The 18,907-nt window shown below is 39.4% G+C and overlaps 1 protein-coding gene across 2 annotated transcripts in view; it reads right to left on the reverse strand.

Moving 5' to 3' along the window:
• The window catches only part of LOC120418323 (M-phase inducer phosphatase-like), a 169,152-nt gene that overhangs the window by 127,944 nt on the left and 22,301 nt on the right, over window positions 1-18,907 (reverse strand). For both annotated transcript variants that reach the window (XM_039580655.2, XM_039580654.2), the window contains one exon: window positions 4,773-4,944. In XM_039580655.2, the coding sequence (XP_039436589.1) occupies window positions 4,773-4,944 (172 nt within the window). The remainder of the gene's footprint in view (window positions 1-4,772; window positions 4,945-18,907) is intronic.

Below are 18,907 nucleotides of genomic sequence, written 5' to 3' on the forward strand. Positions count from 1 at the left end.
GATAAAAAAAGGAAAGTTTCCAATAACCCGAAGATCGCAGCTAATCGGAGCCAGGGATTATGCAAATGAGTGATCGTCACCACCACCCGCGGCGTTGACCGACATTTGGCGAACGATCGAGCGAAAAGTGTCCGGTTACGACGACGACGATCCTGGAAGGTTGTTTACTTTGGAGGAGTTCGGGTCACCAGCGGACCTTCAAACGCTGGCTGCGGCGGTTGGTCCTGCGGGTCGGATCTTTTTTCCGAATTGCTGGGAGAAGGTTCGCGAAGCGGATGCGATCAAGTTACGGCGGGTTTGTGGTGGATTGGGTCAGCTGGTTGAGGTTTTTTAAATTTTTGGGTCATCAAAAGGTATCAAGGGCTGTTGTCGACGGAGGAAAACATATATTTAGCAGCTTCGCAGTATTGCTCCAGAAACCAGCGCTAAAGTGTCGCTCGAGTGCCCTGTAATCTCGTAAAATAACGAAAAATCATCTCAACCAAAACAGTTTCGTCACACTTGCCTGGAAGTGCCGAGCTCAGACGAAATAGGCAAAAAATTACAACTGGAAACAAAAGACCCAAAAAGCGAAAGAAAAACTATAATTTCCCTCAAAATTAGTTTCGTGCCGCATCCCAAGAGGAAAATTGCACCATACTGCGTTGGGCAGGACTTGAAAGGACGACTCCCGACCGAGGGACCTTCGGCGGCAGTGATTTGCAAGAATCTTCGACTTCGGACTAGCATCAATCTTGAAGTGCGTCGGATAATTACTGGCAGATTTTCGCTCTCGTCGAATTTCTAGTCTTGACGGTCATTAATTCCGACTTTCAGCTGCACGCCCTGTGAAATGAGTAGCTCTTTTTTGCATAATTTGTGCGTGAAATGGACGAACGATCTGCAAAGAGAAGAAGAAGCCCAAGCAGAATCACGGCAGGTCATCCGAACCCAAAGCAATAAATCGTTCTTGAGAGGAGAGAGCGCCCTGCCATAAATTACCTGCTGACTTTCTTCCTTCACTTGGCGAGGAGGACCTGTTGAAGAGGCGCTTGTGGCGTAACGACCAGATTCCTGGAAGCACAACTCAGAGATCCATCACGCCAAAAAGTGACAGCTCGGGCAGTTTACCTTACGCAACTGTGCAAATATCAAGCGCCTAGAACGACACTTCCGGTGAGCGATTCCCACCAAACCGCGGCACGCAGGTGACCGTTACAGAACACACAACGCGACCGTGAGCGATTCGACGCATCGACACATTAGAATAAACAACTCTTATCAACTCTCAAGGTTTGGCGATCCCCCCCGAGCGAGAAAAGCAAATCTTTTTATGACACCTATCGACACAATCGACTCCTCGGGCAAAGATCGCAGGCGCCAACCCGTCCCGGGTTACGTAAGATCCGTTTTATTATTGTCATTTATGGCCAACCTTTTGACTTTACTGTTTGGAGAAATGGAGGACACTTTGTCGGTGTCGAGGTAAGCCGACAAAGGAGGTGTAATAATCGTATACATAACCTCGAAATTGAAGATTTCAAGTGCAAGCGCCCCCTTCCTTTCGGGATAGATGATTCTTGGAAGTGACAATTGTTTTATTGGGGGTCTGCAATTACCCGAAAGGGACAAGGGACCTGAACTACCGCCACACGGTAGAAAGTGTGATTTGAGGGAGTTTCGTAGAAGGTCGTTCGTATTGACTTCGAAGAGGTTGAACTACACAATATAAACATAAATCTCAGTGAATTGTCAGTAATAACTTCACATCACTGGGTTAGATATGCGATGCATCAGCAAATTTGATAAATTTGATAATACCTACAGATTATTAAATATTCATGATTCCGTTCGGGTTGCCTGTATCAGTGCGCTGAGAAATGTCGAACCAAGCTAACCTCAAAATCATCGTAGCTCTCGCTACGCTTCATTTGTTCATTTGTTTTGATCCGAACCATATAATCCGGTATACGGAGACTACCCTGCAGTACTACGCCGCACTACGTCCAGCAACCTTCGACATTTGGATCTACAACACCTACACGGATCCAGTAGTTGAAGAGCTCGTCACCTCAACATACCTCACGAGCATTCCCAGAACCCTAATAACACCCACCAGTCCTTCTCTGCCAGACAGGATACCATCGTTCGTGATCCTGAGCTTGAACACCTCACAAAAATCACTACTGAAGCTCCTAATCAACGTTGACATCCACACACCGGTGTTCGCCTTCTGCTGGGATGATTCCCCGCAAGCCATCGGAAAGATGAGCAAACTGCTCGGAGCGTACGGACTGACCAAAGCGGTTCTAATTCCTACCCATCCTTTCAGCAGAACCATCTACCTATTACATCCGATCGCGAAAAGCGTTGAAACGATCCACGCGTTAACTCCCGCTGAAGACCTCTTTCCAGAGGACGACCTGCGCGACCTCGGCGGCCACGAGGTTCACTTCGTGATCAAGGAAAACAGCCGCCAGGTCCGCCTGGACGGACACGGGTTCATCGGTACGCACGCGCTCTGGTTCCGGTCGACTGTCCGCCACCTCAACGGTACCTTCCAGATACGACGTGCGACGTGCCCCAAAGGGCAGAACCCCAGCGAGTGCCGTTGGCGACTAGTTCAGGAGTGTATCGAAAACAGCCGGATCATGGTGAATCCCTTCTACTCGGACAGGACAAGTCCGGATTTTATGATTTCGGTACTGTCGTCAGGCGTGGTGGTGATGGCTCCAAATGGACGCATACTCAGTGATCTGGAAGTGTTCTTGGAACCGTACAAACTCGAGGTTTGGCTAACGTTGCTTGTGGTACTTGGGAGTTGCATGATCGCGCAACGGCTGTTCTTCAACACCCTCGAAAGTAGCCTAGTCCTGATAACCGTGTGCGGATTCGAGCGCGGTGAGTTCCACCGCACGAAAGGTCCCGTGACCATCTGCTTCGCAGCGTTGACGTTCTACGCGTTCTTCATGCTGGAGTCGTACTCGGCACGGATCATATCGCTGATGACGGAGAAACCGCTGACGGATGTCCCGCGCGAGATTGCCGACTTTGCGCGATTCGCAATCCGGCTCAAGACACAGTCGGAAGTTCACGCGGGCTCGCTGGCAGTTACCAACCAAAGCGGGATCTACAGTCAGCTGGACTATGATAAAACGTGGAAGTTTCAACCTTGTGAAATGCAGTACGGAATCATCCTGTCGGATGTCATCGCCAAGTTATACGTTCAACGGGAGGAGTTCTGCGATCGGAAGGAGTTTGGACACCACATCCTGGACGAATCATTAGGGCTGATGGTTGATTTGTACGTCTTTGGCAGATGGAATCCGCTGAAACTCGCGTTTCAACGCAGCCAGCGGAGACTCTTCGAAGCGGGATTCTTCGCCTTGTGGGCGGCTCAGTTTGAGCGATCGTACGTCCACTATTGGCGGACGCGGGTTGCGATTCCGGGCGAAGCTGACGAAGTGACCATGCTGGATCTGTCCGATTTGGGAGTGCCTTTTCTGGTTCTTGGCATGGGAGGCTCGCTGGCATTGGTAGCATTTGTTTTGGAGTTTATCGCAGGGTTGAGCTTTTGGAAGCGATTGAATTTTAGTAAGAAGAATATGGAAGCATTACCACATTAAGCCTACACCCAAAGTAAAAATATATCTCAAAATCTGCAACATTGAATTTGCTGCAGAAAATGTCATATTTTATAACATTTTTTGCAGCAGGCCCGTAGATCATTTTTGCCCGCGTGTAAACATGTCAGCGATCTGCAGTTCTCACCAACACATATAATGCTGGCCCGTCCCCGAGCAACACTCCAAAGAGAAGCATATGTTGGTGCTCTTTCACTCACTTTTCATCAAGCGTCCATGGCACGGTGGTAGCGTGTCGGATCAATAACCAAGAAGTTGGTGGTTCAATCCTCGTTCTGCTAAGTGTTTTTTTGTGAAATACAACCAAAAAGCCGTCGGTAAAGTCGATAATTGTCGGTAACGGGCAAAAATGTCATACCCCTATATCGCAAAAAATGCATGAGGACAGATTTCATGCAGATTCTGATATACTTTCATGCCGCCATGCATCACAATCATGCGACTGCCAGTTGGGTGTATACACAAAATTGAACCTTGGCCAGCCCCACTGCGTTGCGTTTGTCGCACAGACTATTGACTATGAACTGCTTCTTATTCTCTAATTTAGGTACCGTATCAAATTCCTCGAAATAGTTTTATTTTGTGTTCGTAGTGCGGTTGTTGCCTTTAAATTTTTAAAGACCTTCAAAAAAACTTAAACGATCATCTAGAGTTCCTCAGAACGGCAAATGCGCAACTTGACAGCCTATCATCATTTAAAAATCTAATTTTCTCGAAAAATAAAGCAGAAATCGCAATTTTCTACGGCACCCTGCCTCGAAATCGATTTTTCCTCATCTTCTCCTTGCCAAAAGTCCCAAACAAAGAACAACCTGCCGGCATGCGGCTCTTGTGTCCTTTTAAAATTAAATCCCTGCTGGTGCAGGGAGAATCGATTCCACCTTCCCGGGACCTTTCTCGTGACGCACTTGTGCGCCGTGCGGTTTTCGCAAAAAAAAAAAAAGAAAAACCGAACGAAACAGGTAGGACCTTTTTAAAGATCCTTGCAACGCAGGGACTCAGCGTGGGATGATGCTGCAACGACTTCCATTTAATGATTGTTTTTGTGTGCGTGCGGGGGACCTTTAAACAAAGGGACGCGTTTTTTGGCGCCACCAGGTCCCGAATTTCGGGAGAGATATTGTTGTGCAATTTTTCAAAGCGTCCTACCTTTTGTCGTCGTCCTTGCTGTCCGGCTCGACCTGCTGATCGCTGAAGCCGCCGCTGTCGCCATCGCTGTCAGTTTCGTCGTCGTCGTCGTTGTCACCGGCGGCGGCGGTGTTGCTACCGTTGTGAACTGGCTCGGCGGCCTCCAGCTGGGACCTGAAGATGGACGGTATCACTGGAGGGTTGGGGAGAGAGGGCGAGAACTTGGTTAGGCGTCTCTAGTTTCTAGTCTGGGTTGATAAGAAGACGTTGGTATGAATGATGGGTTTTCAACTATTCCTTGGGATATTAAGTTCTGTTTGATCAGTTAGACAAATATTGAACCAGTTTCAACACGAACCGCTTGATTTGGGAATTTCTAAGCACTCTGAAAACAAGATTTTGAAAGAACAGGTTGAGGCAATGACCCTTTCAGTGCAGCAATTGAGTTCGTTACAATCTCCCAAAACAAACATAACCGCGCAGTAGAACTGTCCCCATTCATGTTCTAGAAAACTTGGATTCACTCTAGTGTAAAATTTATATTCCCCATATCAAGACAAGGGTGTGGTCGTGGTCGTCCCATACAACTACAATTACCACGACGACGACAGGTTCCTTTCCCGCGAGGCGTAGTCCGTACTCCTGACAGACGGCCGTGCGTCGGTGTGCCCTCAAGTATGACGACCTCTGCAATAACTACAACGGCAACAAGTGCCCCCCTCAACCAAAAGGAAACAACAACACCGAAGGAAAAATGGAAATGACTTTACCGGAATTGTGCACGGGACTGTGAAGTGGCGCGCGCGCGCTCTAGCCAGGAGTTGAACTCCGCACACACAGGTGCATTACGTGGACACGTCCGGCCTAACGCCACCACGTAATCAACGGTCGTTTTCTTCAAGGTTCAGGTCACAGCAACCGCCAACGACGTCGGTCTTGAACACAAATCTGACCGTTTGAGGGGCGGCTATAACGACGAATTCTTCGGGTCGAGTTCGTTGACGAAAGTTCAGACTTCCGTTGAATGGTTCTTGACATCGGTAATGTGTGTAATTGTACACGCTCGATGACTCCCACTCCTTTCCAGTACCCGAGTGATTTTAGATTCAACTGAATAAAAGAGTTCAGTTTCTTTATCGGGAAGACAGCAAAACGACGATCCCTTGTTCGTAGGGTGTGGTCTCCGGAGGTCTTGTGTTGCGCACGTGTTCCAGTAAAATGCTGCGAAGGAGGAACGGAAGACGAGGTCGACGAAATTTCCTTAAGTTATGCTAATTTTGACTCATTTTCAGCATATTTTTGAAGGTGTGACCGGTTTCATGGTGTGTTGGAAACATTTGTTGTAAGGAATCGTTGTGTATTTGATGATTTCTAGAGTGCTAGTTATTTCGAATATAAATACCCGTCTTTGAGAAAGCCCAATTAAAAACTAAAAACTAAAAACTAAAAATTAAAAACTAAAAACTAAAAACTAAAAACTAAAAACTAAAAACTAAAAACTAAAAACTAAAAACTAAAAACTAAAAACTAAAAACTAAAAACTAAAAACTAAAAACTAAAAACTAAAAACTAAAAACTAAAAACTAAAAACTAAAAACTAAAAACTAAAAACTAAAAACTAAAAACTAAAACTAAAAACTAAAAACTAAAAACTAAAAACTAAAAACTAAAAACTAAAAACTAAAAACTAAAAACTAAAAACTAAAAACTAAAAACTAAAAACTAAAAACTAAAAACTAAAAAACTAAAAACTAAAAACTAAAAACTAAAAACTAAAAACTAAAAACTAAAAACTAAAAACTAAAAACTAAAAACTAAAAACTAAAAACTAAAAACTAAAAACTAAAAACTAAAAACTAAAAACTAAAAACTAAAAACTAAAAACTAAAAACTAAAAACTAAAAACTAAAAACTAAAAACTAAAAACTAAAAACTAAAAACTAAAAACTAAAAACTAAAAACTAAAAACTAAAAACTAAAAACTAAAAACTAAAAACTAAAAACTAAAAACTAAATACTAAAAACTAAAAACTAAAAACTAAAAACTAAAAACTAAAAACTAAAAACTAAAAACTAAAAACTAAAAACTAAAAACTAAAAACTAAAAACTAAAAACTAAAAACTAAAAACTAAAAACTAAAAACTAAAAACTAAAAACTAAAAACTAAAAACTAAAAACTAAAAACTAAAAACTAAAAACTAAAAACTAAAAACTAAAAACTAAAAACTAAAAACTAAAAACTAAAAACTAAAAACTAAAAACTAAAAACTAAAAACTAAAAAATAAAAACTAAAAAACTAAAAACTAAAAACTAAAAACTAAAAACTAAAAACTAAAAACTAAAAACTAAAAACTAAAAACTAAAAACTAAAAACTAAAAACTAAAAACTAAAAACTAAAAACTAAAAACTAAAAACTAAAAACTAAAAACTAAAAACTAAAAACTAAAAACTAAAAACTAAAAACTAGAAACTAAAAACTAAAAACTAAAAACTAAAAACTAAAAACTAAAAACTAAAAACTAAAAACTAAAAACTAAAAACTAAAAACTAAAAACTAAAAACTAAAAACTAAAAATTTTAAACTAAAAACTAAAAACTAAAAACTAAAAACTAAAAACTAAAAACTAAAAACTAAAAACTAAAAACTAAAAACTAAAAACTAAAAACTAAAAACTAAAAACTAAAAACTAAAAACTAAAAACTAAAAACTAAAAACTAAAAACTAAAAACTAAAAACTAAAAACTAAAAACTAAAAACTAAAAACTAAAAATTTTAAACTAAAAATAACTTCGCAGGTGTAATTTTACCCATTTTCCTATGTAAAATTTCACGGCAGAAAAATGTTTAATTATCTTGAATCAGAGACTAGGTAAAATTACATCAACAGGGTGAAAATTTACCTACTTTTATGTAATTTGACCTGAATTAATGTGCGGAAAAACGTGTCAGAAAAAAAATAGAAAAAATGTGTAAATTTACATCGTTTATGTGTAACTTTACTTTTTCCATATGAAAAGAGGAAAAATTACATCGAAAAATAAGATAAGATTCAACCATGAAATTTCGCAACAATACAAAATTCAACCTTTTTTTACTGGGTAGTTAGACCATCAATAAGTCTCAACCTTTAACAAATATGGGGACATTATGCCGACATAAAACACGGAAGTTTCAGACAAATAAAGAACATCCCGAAACAATGCTCTACCGGCACATCATTCAAATCCTCTAACCAGAGTGAATAAAGTGCTCACTTCCTTGATCCTCGCTCCTCGTTAGAACATTTACGATGACAATCTTATCGAGTTGTTCACTTCCCCACCGAAAAGAACCAAGAAGGGGCACAACAACAACACCTTCACTTTCGCGACTATTCACCGAAAAAACGATTGTCGAACCTAAGAAAAAGTGAGCAACTATTCAAAAGACGAAAAAAAAAAATCCGCCTCTTTTATCTCTCGACACAACTTAGACGGAAGCTCGGAAGGAAGCTAGAAATCCTTTTGCCGAAACTGAGACGAACAAGGAAGGAAGACAAAAAAGGACCAACTTCCTCAACACGTGCGCGATTTGAATTTTAAAATAAGCCGAAATTTTGCGCCAAATTTGCTCGGTTGCTAAGCTGGCGATGAGATCATCGTCGTTTCGTGTGTGTGTGTAAATGAGTGCAGTTTAAATTAATTTGGCAAAGTGCACACACGTCACGTCACGGGGCATTTAGAACGGCTATCAGTTTTGGTTCAAGCAGCCAAATGTAGGTCGAATCGGATGGCACTTGATGCAACGGAAAAAAGGCAAAATCGCCATCCGGTACTCAGCAGGCGCATGGACAATTGATAAGAGGCTCATTCAATAAATTTCATTCATGAAATTCTAGAAATTTTGAAGGTTAACGTAACGGACGGTTGTGATTTATTTTTGTGGAGAGATGTGCACTGAAAGTTTCAGTTTTGAAATTTGAATGAATGATACCTTGCATGCAGGATTTTCATACTAGTCAAATCTTGCATGCAAGTTCTGCATACAAAAAGATTTTAAAGATAGACTTTTTTACGTTTTAATTCTAAATTAATTCTGGAAGTGCTTTCACGAATAAATATTCGTAATCTCAACTGAGCGTGCAAATTTTGGCGGGGAAATACGAGCCATAGCAAGCGATTGGTACTTATCAACGTGCAACAAAGTTCGCATCTGGGTCGTTAGATTTTATGTCTCCCATTCAAAAAATCAAAAAAAAAAAGAAAAGAAAAACAGGACCAGAATCGCTCGTTGGCTTGGCGGTATAAATAATTACACACGATTATGCCTCCTGGATTTTTTTTTTATTACGGTTCTGTTTTTCTCTTCATGCCAGGACTCGATTTATTTATATTTCGAGTTTTCGTGACAACACGGCACGGCTGCTGTCGTGTGACGATTTTGGATTAATGTCTCTGGAGAAACAATTGAGGAAGGAAAAAATCTACGTTTGAAAAATGCTTTCCGTGGGGTGCGGTGTATAAAATTAATAGTTTATGCACTCAGAGAGAGATGATTTTTTTTGTTTCACAAGCATTTCTTGCGACCCTAAGATTGCCTTGGGAAAAAACGTCACAGTTCTGAAATATGTGAGCCAGTGTTGTGAAAATAAAAAAAAATCATAGCAAGCATATTTTAAATCAGAGTTCAACGAGATTTACCGAGTTGGATAAATACGAAAAGTATCGAAAAAATCGAGTTAAGCAACTAATTGCATTCCCTCATCTATGCCATGGGCCTTCTATACTATATTTATGGATCACACTCACACAGTCAAGAAAAGTGTTGAAAACCTTAAATTTTCGATACAGTTTTGCAAGAGTGCTGAAAAATTGAACTTTCTAACACTCCACACCTCCTCCTCCTCCTGTAGTGTGATGAAAAAAAAAATCTGTTTCGTTGCTGATAAAAAGATTGAGACTTTCCCAACCCTGCAATCAGGAAGCAGGAAAAACTCACCCCTCAGAGCGGAATGTGTTGACTAAAAAACTAAACATTATTCTTGGGTCTTGGGACTTTTCTTGAGGAGGGTGATTTTTTTCTTCTTCGTTCCCACTCCACGTTCATTCTCTAAATCGGTTTTACCGCCAAATCCGGGTCCCGCCAACGGAAGAAAATCTGCATTTTCCCTCCATGATAGGGCAAACAAAGTGCATTCTCTACACTGTTCTAAATAGAGCAATAGATCTTGGTGGCTTAGCTCATTGTTTTCTTTTGGGAGGTGTTCCTGAGAAATTAAAATTGAAAAAAATGGAAGGCAATTTCATATCCTTGAGAACTTTTTTTTCGTTGAGATTGCTAATCAACGATGCGACGGTTGACAATTTTAATGATATCAAGTTTTTTATGAACTTTACAGCGATAGCCAAAAAAAAACGTCACTCTCAACAACCCGAAATCCATCTCAAGGAGTTGGGCTGGATCGTCCGGGATGTGGTTTTCCAAGAGAGAAAAAAACAGATCCTGCTGCTCCAGCGTAGATCCAGTTCTTGAAGAGCACGCGAGACCCCGGAGGTTATACATAAATTAAACCTAATCCAGGGAGGACAGATTCCGGATTTTGGCCACCTCCCTGCAGCTTTCCTTCCCTTGATTTTCCTCAAAAAAAAAAGATGAGTTGATGCTGCGCGCTGATGTGCGTGACAAATCTTGTCTTTTTGATTATTTTTCTCGGCACTAAAAAAGCAGAAAAAACTAGTGATAATAATGATTACGCAACATTCTCTTGGAGTTCCTCGCAGCATCCCAGTGAACCAGAGCCGAGAGGGGTTAACTGGTTCTTCAACGTCGTCGTCGTCTTGGGAGGACGAAAATTTAATTTTCCCCCGTGAAACAAAAGGGGTTTCGCATCTGACAGGCGGAACATGTTGATTAAGTGATCATGTTGACCTCCGGGCCGGGTTTCCCCCGAGTTTGGACAACAAACGCTGGACATTTGCGGCCGGCAGCTGGACCCGGAAAAAAGTGGACTCCTGGGAGAAAGTCGTTAGTGGTTGCAGTTTAGGTGGGATATTTATGGCGATGGAATTAAAAGTAGATTGAAGTAATGGAATTAAATCAATGCTTTGTCCTTCAGTGAGTCTCAGGATGATGACTTTTTGGCATTGAACAGATAGCCGTTTTTAGAAAGAGAGTTGAGCACGGTTAGAAACAGGTCAGAATGTTATCTCTAAATTGCAACGGACGATTGCGACTGTCTGAGCTTGAACATTTAGACAAGAAGTTTTTTTAAATCTTAGGTTTTTTTTTATTACGTATGGAAATTTGTTACGAATATTAAACTTTTTTAACAATCCAAATGTTTCAGGTTTTTCCGTAAATAAACCAATTTTGTAGAAAAGATAACAAAGAACTATAAAATACTGGCACATTAAATGTAGTGAATCCTTTTCCCCTTCCATAAGTACTGCCAAATTATAGCAGATTTAGGAACACTTCACATAGACGCCCTTGTTTGAATTATCCTACTGTTAAAATATCCAAATGTTCTTGAAAATTTCATTTCAATAAAGGGTTATAAACTATTAAATAGTCGGAAAAAATAAGAAGAAAGCATTCAAAAAGTTAAAAATGATAACATTAAAATTTGTGGATATAACCTGTCCCAGAAACTAGTATTTTAGAGTGGCTAAAGGCCAGTTGTGGTAATAAATCATCCGTAAAGAAGCAAACCTTACCCTTTTTCAAACCTAGCCCATCCTTAGATGGGCCACAAAAAAACCTGATCGCCCAAAAACGTTGTCCTTTCCGTCTCCTTCCGATCTACCGTTTTCATGGGAATCCAATCCTTTCGAAATTCCCGATCCAGATTTTATTCAAATTAAGACAGTTTGTGCCAAAAACTACTACCCTTTTTCCTCATCAATCAATCCCGTGTTCCAAAAGGGTATCCCAAAGGCTGATCCTATCAAAACGCACACACAGTACAACTGAACTGGTTCGCCGTCCAAATCCCAGAACGCACCTTTCGATTTTTTTCTACCTTCTGCCACAACTGCGCCAGCTTGAGTTTGCAGCTGGACTTGGGCGCGTGTCCGCAAGATGCAACGCAACGATCAACGCATCTTGCGAATCAAGAAGCCGAGATTTTGCCAAAAGAAGGGAATCGGGGAAATTTATTGCCAATCTTTTCTTCCGAGTCGAGCAGAGAATCGCTATTGATTTTTCCCCCTTTTCGCTCGAGATGTCCCGAGGATCAACGACTCGGAGTGGCGCTAAGAAATGGGAGAGAAAGATCCTTCCTTTTTGCTTGCTTGTGCTGCATCGGTTGCAGTTGCTGCTGAAGAAAAAGTCCTAATAATAACACATTAATCTAATGATCGGAAGAAAGGAACCCCTAACGAAGGAGGGCGAATCGATTTTGAGAAACGAGCTCGAAAGTATTGCAATCGTCGCAAAAATACAACCTAAAACGGACAATCGCAAAGTCACGCAAAGCTAGCGCTTCATCAGTTGAGGTATTGAAAGAAGTGGAACCCGCTTTTGACAAATTTCGTCCCTGCCCAAGGAGTCCGACGAGGATCTTGGTCCCTACCTGAGCTCGGGACCACCTTTCCGACTCCGGTCGTTTCCCTCTCAATTTTTCGGGATATCCCCTTGGAAGACGTAGACGCAGCCAAGAATCAGGGAAACCGTTACAAAACGGGATCTTCCTTCGTGAGGGCGAAGAAGAAGAGGAGATTGACCACTACCTTGGAATTGTGCATAATCAAGGATTACAACATCGGGCGCAGAAAAAGGACATTCGCGCGTCCCTACGGAGGGAAATCCGTTCCGGGACGTTTCGTCCTCGTGATTAGGAGGTCTCCCTTATGGGTTTGGGTCTCGGAGTGAGTACACGAAAAGTAATAAATTATCCGACGCGTTTCGGAAGTTTGCGTGACAGTTCGGACAGCTGACAAGAGATTTTGAGTTTTAAGGAAAAAAATGGTGGGAAATCAAGATTTGCTTGTTTGTCTGATAATGGCCAACGAATATGAAAAATGTAATTGTTTAGGTACTAAACCGCTAGAATAAATTTTTTCAACAACAGGTTAAGTTGAAATAAGTCTTCTAAATTCTAAAAAAAAAAACAATACCTTAAACTGTCAAATTTATAATTTATTAATTGACCCAAAGTGTCGTAAAATCGATTTTTGGTCATATTTTGGGTTTAAATGATAATTTTACATGGAATCCCAAAATATGACCAAAAATCGATTTTTCGACACTTTGGGTCAATTATGAGGGCAGATTCAGATTCAGCGGACAAAATTACATGGAAAAACATATATTTGGACTATTTTCTAAATTCGTTAGGGTGGTCCCATAATGTTTTCCTTTGAAAATTAGACTTTTTCAAATGAAGATATCTTGAGTTTAAAGAAAAATACCCCTGAGATTTTTTCAGCGTTTGTAGTGCTGGATCTCCTATTTCAAATTCAACCTTGCGCTTAAAATTTGGCTTGCGCCTTTTCGAGATATTTAAGTTTTAAATTTGCATATTTTTTACCTTAAAATCGCTGTAACTTAAGTCCAAATTGACTTGTCAAAAAATAAAAATGTTTGTTATTTAAAGCTCTAAAACTTAACCCTGAATTGTCACGTTCAAAAAACTGATTTTTGATGGTTTGCTCATATGCTTTCTATAAATTTGGGCATAGAAGGCGTAGATTACGAGATAAAATTTTGGTGTCTTGGACAAAGTTGCTTGGATTGGCAAGCCCAACAACTTTCTAGAAGACGAAAAAAATCCCAAAAATATTCCTGAAAAGTTAGTTTTTCAAAATCACCCTAATACTGAACCACCCTAATTTCCAACCAAACCAAAAGTTGCCCCTTTCTATATGCAACAACTCTTCTGAAAACACCAAAGCTCCAAAACTTCACAATTTTTCGGAAAATCCATTTTCCACTTAATTTTGCGTTTTGGACCACTGTGCATTATTCAAATGCTTTCGTTAGGTATTTTAAAAACTGAAATTAGAATATCAAGTCAGTATTAAAAAATGCTTCATACATTGTAACAGTCATGCTACAGTAAAAAAATCAAAATATCAATAAATTCATGAACATATTTTTTTAAGTGTTGCGTCTATGGTGGGTGTGTGTCCAATTCAATACTTCCTGTCCGAAAGCGAAATTATGAAAAAGTATAGTTTGGTAATACAGCTTATCTCGGTCTTTGGTACAAACTATCAGCATTACTAATGGTCTGACCAAAAACGTAATTGCGACAATCATTGTGAAAAATAGATTTGAATGATTTGATTAGTCTGATTCCCACCAAAAAAAAAAACCTTTCACAAAAAAATAAATAAATTACCCCCTCCAAAATTTCAAACTTTTCACCAAACAGGAAGGCGTGAATCCATTCACGCAAAATTACCTGAAATGTATACACAACAATCGCAAGGCGCACCGAAACCTTCCCGGCCAATTGTGTGTTTTCATTCACACTTTCTCCCAAGAATCAGGACCTCCTTTTCATTCCGCGAGAAACATGCAAAATAGGCGCGCGAGATTTTACCTCACTCTCTCTCGCTGCCACAAACCATAATTCACTTTCACCATTCTTCGATTTACACCTTTTTAATTTGGCACCGAACCCGCAGCGAATTTCTTTCTTTTCCAAGTTTCGCTTCGATTAGCATAATCACACACCCTTTTTTTTTTTTTTTTGCTGGCATTTCTTTTTCCTCAAAAGATGCAGGTTGGAAAAGTGACAATTGTTTGCTTTTTTACGCGCAGCAAAGCACACAAAAAAGAGGGAAAATGCAAAAATTTTGATCGATTCCGGATTAATTACGGCCAATAAATTAAGGGGGTCCCCCTTAATTTATTCATATTGTTGTCGTTGCAGGGCCTCGAAATCCTGGCGAGGGGTAAGACAATTTTCGCACAAACTTGAGGGAAAAGGGACGTAATCTTACGTGGATCGGGGTGCAACGTAAGATTTATGGCGTAAAATTTCGTTCCTTTGTTGCGGAATATGCAGTTTGGGTGTGCAATTGGATTCGAGGGATCGGTAATCTTTTGGCAGTTTTTGGCAGATCGAAGGGATTCGATTTATCTCGTTGCTGGGCCTGGGTCTGATCAATGGAAGCTATTAATATTTCGTCTGGGATGGGAAATTTGTCTTTGGTTTTCCCAAGGTTTCTGGGTAAAAATTTGCGACGCAATTTATGGATTAATACAGCTCGGTTAATTGAAGGGTGAGTTGAGGAGGTATCAATTCTAGAGCAGCTTGCAATTAACTATTTGAGATTCGAAGCAATTGCGATAGTTATCAACCTCATTTTTCAGAATTTAATATTAATTATTTGTTCAAATTTTTTGTCCGTACCTCCCAATTCATTTTAAATTTGAATGTTGCCTCTTTTCACGAAATAAATGAATCTATGACATTTCCCCGAAACCCACATTCCCGAAAAGACATTTCCCCGAATGCCACATCTCCGAAAATACACTTTCCCGAAATGTCATTTACCCGAAAATCATTTCCCCGAACAATCCATCTCCCCGAATGGCCACATCCCCAAATGGCGACTTCCCCTAAAAACCATTTTCCCGAATGGCCACTTCCCCTAATTTTCCACATCCCCGAAAATCATTTTCCCGAATGACCATATCCCCGAACGGCCATTTCCTCGAACGCCACTTCCCCGAACCCGGTCAGGCGGGTATGCCCGTTGCCCAGAACCGCGCGCGCGGTTCTGGACAACGGGCATACTCGCCTGACCGGGTTCGGGGAAGTAGCGATCAATGAAGTATCATGTCCACAATTGAACGTTCAAAAAATTACTAGTTTTTTACGAGCGTTTAATTCCAGCTTCACTTAAATTTTGAATATTTTCCAAGTCTGTGGAGTTACATGATTCGAATTCCGGATTCTGAGATTTAGTTACTCCAACTGCCTTTCAAAAAGAACTGACTCCGCCGAATCCAACAAAATTGTCGACTACGACAAATGATGTAGAGAAGGAGAACATCTTGAGCAGAGTACATATTTCTAATGAACAAATCTAAATAGCTGCGTGCCGCTTAATAAATTTGCCTATTTTTCTCATTTCGTCGCAGTCGAGCTAACTTGTCGTACGTCGATTTTGGGCCAAATTGAATTAAGAAAGCCATTTTGTGCAGCTCACAATGCCTCATCTTTTGACCTACATAGATACCCAAAATTCGATTTCAATTCTGAGATATTCAATAAAAACCGAAAAATGTCGTCTCGTGCTATCTTAACACACTGAAAATTGCTGTAAGTGCGACAACTAGCCAAAGAGGTTTCAGATCTGAATGCGTTTGACACACGTACATGCCCGACTACCGTGAACGTTTGTAATTATAACTCGTGACCTCAGCAACCAAATTCATACAAATTTCAGGACAATGCACAGAATGGTCAACAAAATAAAACGTGTTTGTTATTGTTTACATAGCGTGCTCTATTTTTTGTTTATTCAAGGTCACGTCAAAAGCGACGTCAAAAAGCGACAAACGACAAGCGTCGATTTGATACATTGATCATTTCGCTTTTTTTTTGCATTTAGTTGAAAATCAAAATACTGTCCAGACTCGGTTATCCAAAGGCCTTGTCAAAAGCTCACTTCGGGTAATAACCCCTAAGCTACTTTAAAGTGATTGAGTAATTTTAAACCCAAAATGGCGATGATGAAATATAAAAAAAAATGCATTTTGTAATTCAATAATCAACTATTTAGATTTAACTAAAAAGTTAAACAAAATCTAGAACAAACTGATTCTTGCGCTTCGAGTTGTCGCTTAAAGATATCGTTGCTGTGCAATCCTTACCACGTGGATACCGTTTTGGAAAATTGTGCTTTGCTGAAAATTGCAAAAAAATATCTCTTCTATTGAACGTGGATAATCTCAAAACCCCGCTTTCTTGAAGTTTCCGCGTGGTTTATGAATGGCCTTCTACGGTTATTTGTTTATTTTTCATATTTAAAAACACACGTAGGAGAATTTAGTATTAAGGTCATACTTTTGTAAAAATATCCCTAAAAAACAATTTACTTTATATCTAAGTTAATATCATTCGGGAAAATGGAACTTTCGGGAAAATGACCATTCGGGTATATGTAAATTCGGGAAAACGGCAGTTCGGTAAAATTGCCATTCAGGTAAATGACATTCGGGGATATGGAATTTTCGGGAAAATGATTTTCGGGGATGTGGAAATTTCGGGAAGATGATTTTCGCGGAAATGACACTTTCGGGGAAATGATTTTCGGGAATGTGGAATTTTCGGGGAAATGATTTTCGGGGATATGGGATTCGGGAAAGTGGGATTCGGGAATAAGGGATAAAACCGAAATAAATTAATTAGGCAAATCTGACAAACAACAGTCCATTATTTACAAGAAAAATATAAAATTTCAAAAAAAATAGTAGTTATGTAACAACTTGCAAAGAGAAGAATTTTTAGCACGAGTCGTATATTTATCCAACGAGGTTAACCGAGTTGAATGAATAGAACGAATGCTGAAAAAAAAGGTTTGGCAACGAGATTCTTACAAAATTTTTAGTAAACTCATCGTTCCAATAAAAAAATTGAAAAATGTTACTTTTCGATACTAGTGCTTAAAGTCAACTTTTCATCACCCATTTCAGTGCTGAAAAATAGAACTTTTCAGCACTGGTATTGAGAGGTATTAATTATGTGGTTCAAGAATGACAGGAAAAAATTAGCTGTTTCTCAGTTCTCACTATTTTTAAAAAATATTTTGCATTACATTTGATTTAAACTTGTTTTCTAACTTCTTTCTGATCTATTAATTTCTCAATATCAGTTGAAAACAGTTGTGGTGCTGATATGCCAACATTAGGTGCCCGATGGAATTACATGCTGTTCCCCTACATGCTTTACCATCTTGTTTTTGTTTTTCTTTTTTTTCAGCATTAGTTTTGAAATTGCAACAAAAAATGAAATTAATCCCCACCAATTTTGACATAAAATACAGTGAATTTAAGCCAAACACATTTTTCAAATTAAAAATATTAAACAACCAAACTTAAAAATTAATAAATAATGAAATTAAAATAAGAGAGTTTCAATCTCCCTTCGCATAAATGCCTCAAGGAAGAATAGGAAACAAAAAGTAAGTAATGTGTTGGGATTTGATGAAAAAGAAGATTTTTTATGTTTCTATTTTTTATAAATTTATTAAATATTCTGTCCGATGAAAACACGCTGGAAAGTCTCAGGGTTAGATTACGCCCCAAACGCATTTATTTTTTCTTGAAAATTAATAATTTCAGTACATCCGAATGCCCCCAAAAAAATATAGAAATATTAAAGCGGCCAGCCCTACTGCGTTGTGTTTATCACAGAGAGGATTCTGGGATCGGATGAAATTTCTCTGAACAGGGGAGGAAGGATGTGTGGACATACCGTAAATTATTTAGTCATTTACTGAATAAGAATTTTAATTTTGATAGCGACTTTTCGTATAATTTATTAGATAAGATTTAATCTATTTTAAAATTTGTAAATTTTTCATGTAGTGTTCAAAGAGACTCATAATTTCCATTCAATTTGAGATTATTTTAATGCTTTTAGTTATTGTCAGAATTGTTTATTTAATTTTACAAACATGTTCAAATTTTGAGGACAATAGTTCTACAAAACAAACTTACTCAGAATTGTAAGGAGCGAAAAATCCCATAAATAGTTCTCCCCCATTCCAAAAGTGCATTCAACCCGCAAGAAGTTGTCACCTTTCATCCTTACACACAGCCAAGTTTAAGGAAGGAAGGAAGCAAAAACAGCCCGGCCGAAACTATAGCTCCTTAATGAAAAAGTCACCCCCGTGAATGGTTTTCCTTCCTTACTTGCCTTCAAGAAAAAGACGAAAACCCAACAGCTGACAGCTTTTGCTTGCCTATTTATAGCGCCAGCTAAGAAGAAGTCCGTGACGCACTTACCGGCAGCGCTCCCTGATGTCCCGAGGTTCCTTTTCTTGATCTTAGCACGCGCCAAATCCATTATTGTTGCCACCCTCCCTCAAGATTATACAGAGAGGATACTTGGCTGATGTGCAGTGGGTGTTCGAGGAACGATATGCGATCATGAGTGGAGGGGGTTGTTCATAAAGTACGAAAAGTTGTATGATTTCAAAAAAGAACTTAT

Source organism: Culex pipiens, chromosome 1, assembly GCF_016801865.2.
Source record: "Culex pipiens pallens isolate TS chromosome 1, TS_CPP_V2, whole genome shotgun sequence".
Taxonomy (NCBI): domain Eukaryota; kingdom Metazoa; phylum Arthropoda; class Insecta; order Diptera; family Culicidae; genus Culex; species Culex pipiens.